At 39.1% G+C, this 13,529-nt stretch overlaps 1 protein-coding gene across 1 annotated transcript in view; it reads left to right on the top strand.

Moving 5' to 3' along the window:
- The window catches only part of LOC119773971 (kinesin-like protein KIF26A), a 66,030-nt gene extending 52,682 nt beyond the window's left edge, over positions 1-13,348 (top strand). Inside the window, exons 10-12 of the mRNA XM_038271213.1 lie at positions 3,397-3,420; positions 3,970-4,120; positions 12,489-13,348. Of these exons, the coding sequence (XP_038127141.1) occupies positions 3,397-3,420; positions 3,970-4,120; positions 12,489-12,685 (372 nt within the window). The 3' untranslated portion in view covers positions 12,686-13,348. The remainder of the gene's footprint in view (positions 1-3,396; positions 3,421-3,969; positions 4,121-12,488) is intronic.
- Positions 13,349-13,529: the final 181 nt, after the last annotated feature.

A 13,529-nucleotide genomic window follows, 5' to 3' on the forward strand; every position in this document is an offset into this window, starting at 1 on the left:
ATTCTTACCTTTTTTCTCAGAATTCTGACTTTTAATCTCAGAATTCTGACTTTAATCTCAGAATTCTGACCTTTTTTCTCAGAAATCTGACTTTTAATCTCAGAATTCTGACTTTTTTATCAGAATTTTGACTTTAATCTCAGAATTCTGACTTTTTTATCAGAATTTTGACTTTAATCTCAGAATTCTGACTTTTTTATCAGAATTCTGACTTTAATCTCAGAATTCTGACTTTTAATCTCAGAATTCTGACTTTTTTATCAGAATTCTGACTTTAATCTCAGAATTCTGACTTTATCAGAATTTTGACTTTAATCTCAGAATTCTGACTTTTTTATCAGAATTCTGACTTTAATCTCAGAATTCTGACTTTAATCTCAGAATTCTGACTTTTTTATCAGAATTCTGACTTTAATCTCAGAATTCTGACTTTAATCTCAGAATTCTGACCTTTTTTCTCAGAATTCTGACTTTTTTTCTCAGAATTCTGACTTTAATCTCAGAATTCTTACCTTTAATCTCAGAATTCTGACTTTAATTTTATCACAATTATGACTTTTTTTTATCAGAATTCTGACTTTAATCTCAGAATTCTGACTTTTAATCTCAGAATTCTGACTTTTTTATCAGAATTTTGACTTTAATCTCAGAATTCTGACTTTTTTATCAGAATTCTGACTTTAATCTCAGAAATCTGACTTTTAATCTCAGAATTCTGACTTTTTTATCAGAATTTTGACTTTAATCTCAGAATTCTGACTTTTTTATCAGAATTCTGACTTTAATCTCAGAATTCTGACTTTAATCTCAGAATTCTGACTTTAATCTCAGAATTCTTACCTTTTTTCTCAGAATTCTGACTTTTTATCTCAGAATTCTGACTTTAATCTCAGAATTCTGACCTTTTTTCTCAGAAATCTGACTTTTAATCTCAGAATTCCAGGCGCGCTGGAAGCTGTTTCAAGCGAGGGGGGCTGATGGCTGGGTTGGAAAACACATGACGTCATTATGTTGAGGGCTGTTGCTGACATTTTTAACAGAATATTGTAGGCCTACATTTTTCGCAAAAAACTGCCATTTAAAATGCATCGGAACAAAGCATGAACATTTTAAACTTTATTTCTTCTCTTTTAATCATTCAAAACAAACAACAGCTCCCAATCAACAGGATCAGGAATACTTGAATAAAACATGGCCTAAATATCGCCTAAACTGAGCATTGAACGTCTTGAAAGTCCATTCGACTATGGATATGGGAAATGATTTCATTTCTGAAACAAAAAACACACACAAAAAAAATTTACTAATTTCAAATTTTATCACTAAATAGCTTAATACAGACATAATATTTAGTGATATGCAGCCTTATTCTAGCGTAGACTTCTTCAGCCACAGGACTACGACGAATAGGCACAGCATATATAAATAAATAAGAAATAAATAACGCTAAATAAATGCTCGGCGGCAGTATAGGGAAATTAAAACCATTTCTTACCTCGAAATAGTCAGAAATACGTTTCTGCTGCCTATTGCTGGCCATGCCTAAACGAATGTGAGGTGGCGGAAGCTTCCAGGGGAGTAGCCTAGTTTTTTATGAAATATTAAAATAATGAATCATTAGTTTATATCTTATACACAGCCCATCATTTTAATCCCATATCAAACACAGTCTTTTAAAAAATAAATACATAAATAATTTCATGTTTTTAAGTACAATATTATGTTACTCCACAGCCCCCCACCATGGGGGGCTGATGCTATGACGAGGGAGGCTGCAGCCCCCGCAGCACCCCCCTTCCCGTGCCACTGCAGAATTCTGACTTTTTTATCAGAATTTTGACTTTAATCTCAGAATTCTGACTTTTTTATCAGAATTCTGACTTTAATCTCAGAATTCTGACTTTAATCTCAGAATTCTGACTTTAATTTTATCACAATTATGACTTTTTTTTATCAGAATTCTGACTTTAATCTCAGAATTCTGACTTTAATCTCAGAATTCTGACCTTTTTTCTCAGAATTCTGACTTTTTTTCTCAGAATTCTGACTTTAATCTCAGAATTCTTACCTTTTTTCTCAGAATTCTGACTTTTAATCTCAGAAATCTGACTTTTAATCTCAGAATTCTGACTTTTTTATCAGAATTTTGACTTTAATCTCAGAATTCTGACTTTAATTTCAGAATTCTGACTTTTTTTTCTCGGAATTCTGACTTTTTTATCAGAATTCTGACTTTAATCTCAGAATTCTTACCTTTTTTCTCAGAATTCTGACTTTAATCTCAGAATTCTGACTTTAATCTCAGAATTCTTACCTTTTTTCTCAGAATTCTGACTTTTAATCTCAGAAATCTGACTTTTAATCTCAGAATTCTGACTTTTTTATCAGAATTTTGACTTTAATCTCAGAATTCTGACTTTAATTTCAGAATTCTGACTTTTTTTTCTCGGAATTCTGACTTTTTTCTCAGAATTCTGACTTTAATCTCAGAATTCTGACTTTTTTATCAGAATTCTGACTTTAATCTCAGAATTCTGACTTTAATTTCAGAATTCTGACTTTTTTTTCTCGGAATTCTGACTTTTTTTCTCAGAATTCTGACTTTAATCTCAGAATTCTTACCTTTTTTCTCAGAATTCTGACTTTTAATCTCAGAATTCTGACTTTAATCTCAGAATTCTGACCTTTTTTCTCAGAAATCTGACTTTTAATCTCAGAATTCTGACTTTTTTATCAGAATTTTGACTTTAATCTCAGAATTCTGACTTTTTTATCAGAATTCTGACTTTAATCTCAGAATTCTGACTTTAATCTCTGCCTGGCTGTGTGTTTTCCTGGACGGGGCCGCCTTTTACAGCTGCTTTTTGTATCTCTGTTTCTGTCTCCTTGAACCCCAGTCGGCCTCGGCAGATGGCCGCTCACACTGAGCCTGGTTCTGCTGGAGGTTTCTTCCTGTTAAAAGGGAGTTTTTCCTCTCCACTGTCGCTACAAGCATGCTTAGTGTGGGGGATTGTATTTGAGTCAATGAGTCAATGCAATCAACTGGTTTTCCTTAGATAGAAAACTTTGTATCAATTTGACTGGGTGATCTGGTTGAACTGTAAAGTGCCTTGAGATGACATGTGTTGTGAATATGGCGCTATATAAATAAACTGAATTGAATTGAATTGAAATTCTGACTTTTTTTCCTCAGAATTCTGACTTTAATCTCAGAATTCTGACTTTAATCTCAGAAATCTGACTTTTAATCTCAGAATTCTGACTTTTTTCCCACACTGAACTGAAATAAAATTTAAAAATCATTTAACTTCACCTCTTTTTTTTCGGTGGCCCTAATCCTCTTCCGTAGATAATGGACAATGATACTGAACTGTTTGTTTGTCTTTCCTTCCTCAGCAACCCTTCCAGGACGTGGAAAAGGTTAGTTTGAAATAATCCATCCTTTCATGACTGAGGTCATGATTTCACTGGCTGTGAGTGGTCCTGATGGGAGAGAACATCCAGGGAAGGGATGGCAGACAGGAAGAGGCTCACATCTATTTTCAGATAATGGCAGAAGTTCATTACTGTACTTGAGTACACTTTTTAGATATCTAAATTTTTCTATTTCAACAGAAATAGTGTTTAGAGGAAAACATGAAGAATACGGAGCTTCCTAAAATGTGGTGATTTTTTTAAACAGCTGTGATTCAGAGAGTCTGCATGTGATCCACCTCTGTGTCGCCTGCTCTCCTCAGCTGGCCTTAATCCTCCTCTCAGCCTCCGTCCTGCAGATTAACTGCAGATTAATGCTAATTTTATCTCTCACTGACTTCTAATTAAATCCATCTGTGGGCACAGATTGAGCTCAGGGAGCAGGTTAGGGGCTCCTCGTTCTCTCCTGCCGCTCCATCCCTCCGCTGCCTCTGTTCCTGTATGTAGAGCCTCTGCAGGGTTCTGGTTCTGACCCGGGTTCTGTTTGCTCCTAAGGGCCTGCTCTACTTTAACGCCCGGCTGAGGATGCTGGAGAGGCGACAGCAGCAAATTCGAGAGCTGAGGAGCAAACATGAGCGGCTGAAGGTGGAGCTGGAGGAGGCCAAGAGCCGCCTGATGCTTCATCCCAGCAAGTGGAGCGGAGAGTGTGAGTAGAGAAACCGGGAAAAAACGCTTATATGCAGACGATACTTTATTTACTCATTAAATGCTTTTCAGTTTCACTTTTTAAACTTCGTTTCTTTTTAAATCGCTCATTAATTTATGGTTGGATTTCTGTTTAAGCGAAACAACTTTCACTTGTTTAAGATGCTTTATTTTCTACAGGGTTTCCACAGTCTGACATCATTTCAGAATTCCCTGACTTTTAACAGACTCAGGATTAGTTTTCCCTGACTAAATAAATGCAGCAACACGAGCTAATCCCTGACCGATAATTTTTAATCTAGGGTTATCTGGGTGGTGGGTGTGTTACTGTACTTACATTTTTTTGCCTTGTTGTTGTTTTTTAGCCTGCCAAGTCAAAAAAAATGTGTCTGATTCGCGCCAATTCCCGGACAAAAATCGCGCCATCTGGCGGAAAATCACGCGGCTTTTTCAAATCACGTGAGAATGTGTACAAAACAGCAAAAATGCCGCCGGCAACGCTTCTGGGTCGTTTTCATCGAATGTCGGTGATTTTAAAGTAATTTTCAGTGATAAATAATTTTTTTTTTGCGATCATTGCACTTGCCTGGCAGGCAAATGCAATGAAATTTGTGCTCTCCCGACAATAAAAACTAATTGCCCCGGGAGAGCGGGCGATGGTTAACATCGAGCCCTGCTCATGCGTTGTGGCGTGGAATAACATAACGCAGTCCACGCTTAGATATTTACGGAGCCCCTCTGATGACATGGTCAAAAAAATGTTTAATTGTGGCCACGCAATAAGTATAACGTGCGCACGAAATACTAGTTCGTGGCCACGCAATAAGTATAACGTGCGCACGAAATACTATTTCGTGGCCACGCAATAAGTATAATGTGCGCACGAAATACTAGTTCGTGGCCACGCAATAAGTATAACGTGTGCACGAAATACTACTTCGTGGCCACGCAATAAGTATAACGTACGCACGAAATACTATTTCGTGGCCACGCAATAAGTATAACGTGCGCACGAAATACTATTTCGTGGCCACGCAATAAGTATAACGTACGCACGAAATACTATTTCAATTCAATTCAATTCTTTTATTAAGGGATAGCCCCTTGAGATGATCCATCTCGTTTTCGAGGGGGTCCCAAGAACAACAGAGACAAACAATACACACAGTCACACATGCATACCAAAGCTCTTCATCACTACAAGCTAAACAGTCCAACATCTCTACACAAATATATTTATGCAGGTAAACAAACAAATAGAAAATATATGTATCTATATATATAGAACACTAAGCAGAAATCAAATAAGAATAAAAGACAAGTAAAGTACTCAGGAGAAAACCCACAATTGGAAAATGAGTTAAATAAATAAAAAAGATAAGAAGGAAAAATAAGCATGTATATATATTATATATATATATTATATATATATTTTGTGGCCACGCAATAAGTATAACGTGCGCACGAAATACTAGTTCGTGGCCATGCAATAAGTATAACGTGCGCACGAAATACTAGTTCGTGGCCACGCAATAAGTATAACGTACGCACGAAATACTATTTCGTGGCCACGCAATAAGTATAACGTACGCACGAAATACTAGTTCGTGGCCACGCAATAAGTATAACGTACGCACGAAATACTATTTCGTGGCCACGCAATAAGTATAACGTACGCACGAAATACTATTTCGTGGCCACGCAATAAGTATAACGTGCGCACGAAATACTAGTTCGTGGCCATGCAATAAGTATAATGTGCGCACGAAATACTAGTTCGTGGCCACGCAATAAGTATAACGTGCGCACGAAATACTAGTTCGTGGCCACGCAATAAGTATAACGTGTGCACGAAATACTACTTCGTGGCCACGCAATAAGTATAACGTACGCACGAAATACTATTTCGTGGCCACGCAATAAGTATAACGTGCGCACGAAATACTATTTCGTGGCCACGCAATAAGTATAACGTACGCACGAAATACTATTTCAATTCAATTCAATTCTTTTATTAAGGGATAGCCCCTTGAGATGATCCATCTCGTTTTCGAGGGGGTCCCAAGAACAACAGAGACAAACAATACACACAGTCACACATGCATACCAAAGCTCTTCATCACTACAAGCTAAACAGTCCAACATCTCTACACAAATATATTTATGCAGGTAAACAAACAAATAGAAAATATATGTATCTATATATATAGAACACTAAGCAGAAATCAAATAAGAATAAAAGACAAGTAAAGTACTCAGGAGAAAACCCACAATTGGAAAATGAGTTAAATAAATAAAAAAGATAAGAAGGAAAAATAAGCATGTATATATATTATATATATATATTATATATATATTTTGTGGCCACGCAATAAGTATAACGTGCGCACGAAATACTAGTTCGTGGCCATGCAATAAGTATAACGTGCGCACGAAATACTAGTTCGTGGCCACGCAATAAGTATAACGTACGCACGAAATACTATTTCGTGGCCACGCAATAAGTATAACGTACGCACGAAATACTAGTTCGTGGCCACGCAATAAGTATAACGTACGCACGAAATACTATTTCGTGGCCACGCAATAAGTATAACGTACGCACGAAATACTATTTCGTGGCCACGCAATAAGTATAACGTGCGCACGAAATACTAGTTCGTGGCCATGCAATAAGTATAACGTGCGCACGAAATACTAGTTCGTGGCCACGCAATAAGTTTTACGTGCGTGCGAAATACTTATTAATAATATTAAAATCATTCCTGGACAACTGGGTAAGCAAATCAAGCGCGCCTTCTCTAAGGTCTAAGGCGCGCTCGATTTGCTTACCCAGTCGGTCTCCGCCAGTCACGTGACATTTGTTGCTAAGACGCTATTTTAGGTGGAAAAGGCGTAGTGTTATCAACCGCAGCATAGCTAAACGAAGGACTAAAGGCCCGTTTACATAGCAGCCTGCCCAAGATAAGTCATTACAGTTAACATAAGCATGAAAACAGGGGCGGATTTATTGATATTATTAATAAGTATTTCGTGCGCACGTTAAACTTATTGCGTGGCCACAAAGTAGTATTTCGTGCGCACGGTAAACTTATTGCGTTGCCGCGAAATACTACTTCGTGGCCACAATTAAACATTTTTTTTGACCATGTCATCAGAGGGGCTCCGTAGATATTGGACATAAATCAGAAATACCTGCATCAAGCTCACTGCTGCAGGAGGATAACCAGCCTTTTAAGCATCATCCGGGGACAGAGAGTCACAAAACTCTGCAGAATTCCAATCCTCTGTCCTTTAAAGAAGAGCTGAGGGACACCCGGGGACAGATGGCTGACCCCTCATTGACTCCAGGAACCAAAGGGATCAGAGGAGCCTTGAGGAGATGACGGCAGGGTTTGTAATAGTTGCATACTGGATGGAGGACGGTTAGACTTCATTTATCCATCTCTCCAGATTGGAGTTTCTACTGAGTGAAAAAGCGCTTTGATCTCAGAACCAGAAAAGTGCAGCAGCTCCTCAGAGTTCAGAGAAATATTCTTCACTTTCAGGCGGACGTTTCAATCTGACAGGCAGCTGTTGGCTGTTCAGTGTTTTCTGATGCAGAGTTTATGATTTCATTATTCTACTTCCACCAGACATAAAGGAGGTTCTTCTAGAATCAGTCCTTTGTTTGAAGGGCAGCTGCTCTTTTGTTATTGTCTTCATATAAAACTCTTTTCTTTAAAAAAAATGGATGATTTTACTGAATAAATCAAATTAGAGGTTGAATCTGTTTAGTAAATGTTTCAGAAGTGAACCCATCGTTAAAGATTCACTGATAATCGGTGAAAGACCGACTCTGCAGGATATGATGAAGGGGAAGATCTACAGGGATGTTACCATGGTAACCTTTTAAAAACAATTTACTTCTAGGAGTAGTTTTACAGCAGCATACTTTTTACTTTTACTTGAGTGTTAATATTATAAAGTGCTGCTACTCTACATGTTAGCCTCCATCTTTAGAGTGTCAGCAATGGGTGGTGAGGTTGCTTGAGGACCCAGATGCAGAGATGAGTGAAACAGAGATGAGTTCTGACAGATTTAATCGAATAACACAGGAAACAGAGGTACAAATCCAGAAATCCAAATAAAATGTTAAACAAACCTAAAACCATGGAGACATCGGGGGAAACGAGCTGAGTAGACAAGTACAGCAATGACAAGGAACCAGCACTGAGTGACTGCAGAGGTGGAGTATTTAAGGAGAACAGAACAAAGGATGGACTAATGGGCTGAATATGGAGCAGGTGTGGGTGGAACTGGAAAGAGGGAATCCAAGGGGAAAGAAAACAAACACAAGGGGGCAGCAGAGAGTACCTAAAGAATGCTTGAATATGATGGAAAATAAAAACAAAACTCAGAGTCACAACAAATGGGAAGAACCAAAACATAAAAATTAACTTCAATGAAAGAAAAAAAGCACCAAATACACCATTGAGAGACACTTTCTTTGTTTTGGTTCATTTAAATTAATTCAACCAGATCAGACATTTCTATTGAAGGAAAACCAGTTGATCACATCGATTAATTGACTCTTCAGCAATCCCTCACACTAAGCATGCATGTAGCGACAGTGGAGAGGAAAAACTCCCTTTGAACACGAAGAAACCTCCAGCAGAACCAGGCTCAGTGTGAGCGGCCATCTGCTGAGGCCCACTGGGGTTCAAGGAGACAGAAGCAGACATAGAAAAAGAATTATAGATACAAAAGGCAACTGTCAACCAGCTCCACAGGCGGCCCCGTCCAGGAAACACACAGCCAGGCAGACGAGCTCCGAGCCAGCTCCCATGTCAGAGGATGAAGAGAGCACATCCAGTTAGTCACAGTCAGAGAAACAGGACTACACTGGAAAACAGGCCAAGCTCCAACATCTAGAAACAAAGGTGTTGATGGCAGCAGCACAGCTGATATTTCTCTCCAGGATGGAGTCACAGCCAAACAGGAACAGACCAGATGAAGCTACTATGAGAAAAAGCAGAGAGAGCAGAACGTTGGAGATTGAACTAACAGATTGTGCAGAGTGGGAGAATAGAGATAGAATGAAACAGAATGATGAAAAAGGGGTCCCTATGTCCTCCAGCAGTCTAAGCCTTTAGCAGCAGAACTATAGAGATAGCTCAGGATAACCTGAGTATTTTGGATGAGGTATAAGAAAGGTAGAACCAAGGAGAAACGTCCATCTGGACTAAAATTCTCCCCTGCTGGGCTTTTAATGCTCTACCTCCACATTCTTCTCTAATTACCCGGCGTCTAAGCACACATCACTCTATTTTTAACTGTAAGGGAGGAAATACTTCCTTAAACAACTTGGTTGGAACTGGATCTAACATACAAGTTGAAGGCTTAGATAAAGATAAATGTTATTTTTCCATCTGCTGATTTTGTCGTTTGGAGGTTGAGTTAAAGTGCAGCAAACATTATACCATAATTTAACCTCTTCTTACTATCGATTTTATGACTTAAAAAGTATATTTTGAATAATGTTCAGTCTACCTGATTTTTTATTTTGTGAAATGTTTCTATCTTATTCATTGAAACACCATGATTTGAATATCACTTTATATTTTGTTCCATTTTTCTTCGTTTTGTAAAATATGAAATCAGTTGTGACCACTGCTAGACAGTAGATCAGTTAATCATGTAGCCGTTTATGAAATACTTTTTTACTTTTACTTGAGCACTTTCTCTGAAGGCTACTTTTTGCTTTTATTTGAGTAAAATAGGATGAAGTATTGCTGCTGTTACCCAAGTATAACTTTAGGTGACTCTGCCCAGTTTTAGTGTGAAACCTCTGCCCTAGATGAACCCTATCCCTGCTTTAGAACGGGATGTGATTTGAGTTGTACTCTCTTGTCTCTTCGATCAGCACATTATGCTCTGGGTTGGTTTGGCGTCCGGAGCAGAGAGCTATCATTAGCCATGTAGGAACAACAGCCTGTGGCTGCATGAAACCCTCGGGTCCAGAGAGCAGATTGGGACATTTATATGAAGTCGAAATTCCTCCAAGAGTCCAGACACCCAATAGATAATGATACAAGCATAACAAAAACAACAACACACTAATACACTACATGTGTTTTTATTCTACATGCAGAATAAATACCATGATGCTCCTAACATATCACAGCATGAGTCCTATCTCCTCCTCTGTGGACCAGTATCTGTGGCTCAAATCAACTTCTGCCACTTTTATGGAGGAACCAACATGAGAAAATAGACTCCTTGTGATTGGCTAACTTTCAGGAAATCCCACCTTTTGTTTTCTTCCTGCTTGATGCTAGTAATGTTAGCACAGCATCCTTTTCGGTGACGGCTGGTAGACTTTTCTCCAATCTGTAACTTCAAAATAGACTTATGCCAAAAACCAATGAAATGTATGCTAAGGTATCACAATATTATATTTATATTAATGCCAACAACAACAAAAAAATATTCTGGAGTGTTCTGCAAAGTGCTTTAAATCAGTCATAGCTGTCTTTATCCATGCTGGGTTAGATCGTGACGTTTGAAAAAGGAGGCAGGGAAAGCAGGATAAAGCCTTAGCCTCGCTGCATGCAGTTAGCCTCGCTGCATGCAGTTAGCCTCGCTGCGTGCAGTTAGCCTCGCTGCGTGCAGTTAGCCTCGCTGCGTTTAGTTAGCCTCGCTGCATGCAGTTAGCCTCGCTGCATGCAGTTAGTCTCGCTGCGTTTAGTTAGCCTCACTGCATGCAGTTAGTCTCGCTGCGTTTAGTTAGCCTCGCTGGGTTTAGTTAGCCTCGCTGGGATTAGTTAGCCTCGCTGCGTTTAATTAGCCTCGCTGCATGCAGTTAGTCTCGCTGCGTTTAGTTAACCTCGCTGCATGCAGTTAGCCTCGCTGCATTTAGTTAGCCTCGCTGCGTTTAGTTAGCCTTGCTGCATGCAGTTAGCCTCGCTGCGTTTAGTTAGCCTCGCTGCATGCAGTTAGTCTCGCTGCGTTTAGTTAGCCTCACTGCATGCAGTTAGCCTCACTGCATTTAGTTAGCCTTGCTGCGTTTAGTTAGCCTCTCTGCATGCAGTTAGCCTTGCTGTGTTCAGATAGCCTTGCTGTGTGCAGTTAGCCTCGCTGCGTGCAGTTAGCCTCCCTGTGTGCAGTTAGCCTCGCTGCATGCAGTTAGCCAAGTGTTGGAGCTAAATAATTCTATAAGCTGCACTTTGTAACAGACGACTATGATGAATTGAAAAAGCTTCTTGGATGGAAAGAGAAACGTCGTCAAACTTGGAAATAAAAGTCCAGTGGATTGTTTTTTAACTTCTTTGGAATTCTCTGATCAGTATTTATACCTCGTAAGCACTTATAGTAGAATTCTGATTTCTGTCATTTTGTTCTTATTTTCATTTCGCTTTCCGGTTTTGGCTGAAAGGCGCCTTTTTAATGGTGACACACGTATTCATCACTCATTAAGCTCCGCCCTTGCTCTGCTTATTGATAAGCCACCCTGGAGTAAAGATTATGGTTCTCAGAGGGTCAGCGGTGAATCTTATCTGAAAGGACCACCAGAGGGAGCTGTTTTGAAACTTCTGCTCTAATTGTTTCTTTTGCAGGACATCCAGACTTTCTTGTTCAATGTCATGATGCTAACATGATTTTAGCCACTTATGGAAATGTGTACAACTTTTTTTGCAAGGTTGTTATCTTAAGACAAAAAAAAAGAAATTACATCCAAGAGCATCTGAATGTTATTCAGAATAACAAGGACTGAGAAGATCATCTGTTTTCACAGAAACAGAATGACTATCAACATTTTTCCTATGCAGGTAAAAAAAAAAGCTAACAAATCTGTCCCCTCTCCGTTACCACAATCAAAGATGGCGACGCAACATGGCGTCTTCTGGGTGCACCGCCACCCATGTATCTATAAAACACTAGTTGCTTGAGTTTGGCAGAATTTGAAGTTAAGAAAGAAATGCTATTGTTTTTCCTAATAAAACAACTAGTTACTATGGAAGCCTGTTTCCGCCAAATGAAAATAAAAAAAAATACCAAATACAAATTTTGAGATACAAAGTCATTATTTAAACTCTCATTAAATTATGAGATATTTAAATTTCAAACTTTAAATCTCATAATTATGACTTCCTATTTGGCATTTTTTACTTTCATGTGGCAGAAACAGGCTTCCATAAGTTACACTGTCTCTTTAAGATTCCTTCTTATTTCCTTTGTTGCATTAAAATCAGTGTTTTATAAACTATTTCCTCCCTTTTAAGGAGCAGAAGTTGACCCACGATGAGGATCACGTTTTATTTCCATGGTTTTCATATTTAATGATATCTCTTGTGTTTTTTTTTTCAACCCAAACATCCTCCCTACAGTTGACTTAGACCAGGACCTGGACCGGGAGTCGCAGGAGTACCTGGAGGCTCTGGCACAGGCAACAGCAGATCTGGAATACTGCGTCAACCTCTGCAAGTCGCGTGTCATGATGGAGACCTGCTTCGACATCAGCATCACCACGACGACAGCAGCTAGCGCCGCCGCGGCGATGCAGGATGGCCACCGCAGGGTGTAGGTGCTGCAGCACCGCCATGGAGACGAGATCTTCTAAATGACGGAGCGGATGGTGGTTCTTCTGACATTCTGCTGATCCTGGATCAGCGCAGAAGGATGAAAGCTTTGGAAGTGCCTTTTTATTTATTATTCATTTCAATTTGATTATTTAATTTACCGATTCCCTATTTATCTTTTTTATTTATTTATTTGGTTGTTAATGGTGCAGGAATATTTTTATGCAACATAATGTAGAAAATATCTGACTTTTTTATAAAATAAAACCAGAGTTTAGGTAGAAAATAGAAAAATGTCAGCTGAGCTCAGATTTGAGTTTCTGTAATGATAAAGAAAGGAAACTGGTGTCGTTGTTGGTTCTGTCAGGCGGAGGCTGTTCAGGAATGACTCAGGCCGTTTCTCACTATGTGTGCTTGTGCGTTCTCGTGTACTCGTGAAACGTCATCATCCTGTTCCAATTCAAAAGAACAAGAAGACCGAGAACGGACAAAATCCCTGGATGTTGTTCTTGCCCCTCCCTCTTTACCCAGCATGCATCAGAGCAGACTTGTCCGACAGCTGTCCCAGCATGCACTGCGGCAGCAGCAGCTTTCAGGTTAGCCCTTACAGAGCTTAGAGTATAAAGGTAAAAGTTATCTTTTCTGTTGCCGTTGTTAAATAAAAATACATTTTTAGATCATTTAAGGTGATAAAATTATCCTTTAAGCGTCACTATATGGCCCATTAACTGATTTAGTGCATAAGTTAGAAAAAAGATCCGATGTTGAGACGACGGCGGCAACCAGCGGAGCTCCGAGGCTAACCCTAGGTTAGGCTAACGTTAGCCCGTCTGCATTAGCCAGGGCTAA

Source organism: Cyprinodon tularosa, unplaced genomic scaffold (assembly GCF_016077235.1).
Source record: "Cyprinodon tularosa strain WSP-4 unplaced genomic scaffold, ASM1607723v1 ctg795, whole genome shotgun sequence".
Taxonomy (NCBI): domain Eukaryota; kingdom Metazoa; phylum Chordata; class Actinopteri; order Cyprinodontiformes; family Cyprinodontidae; genus Cyprinodon; species Cyprinodon tularosa.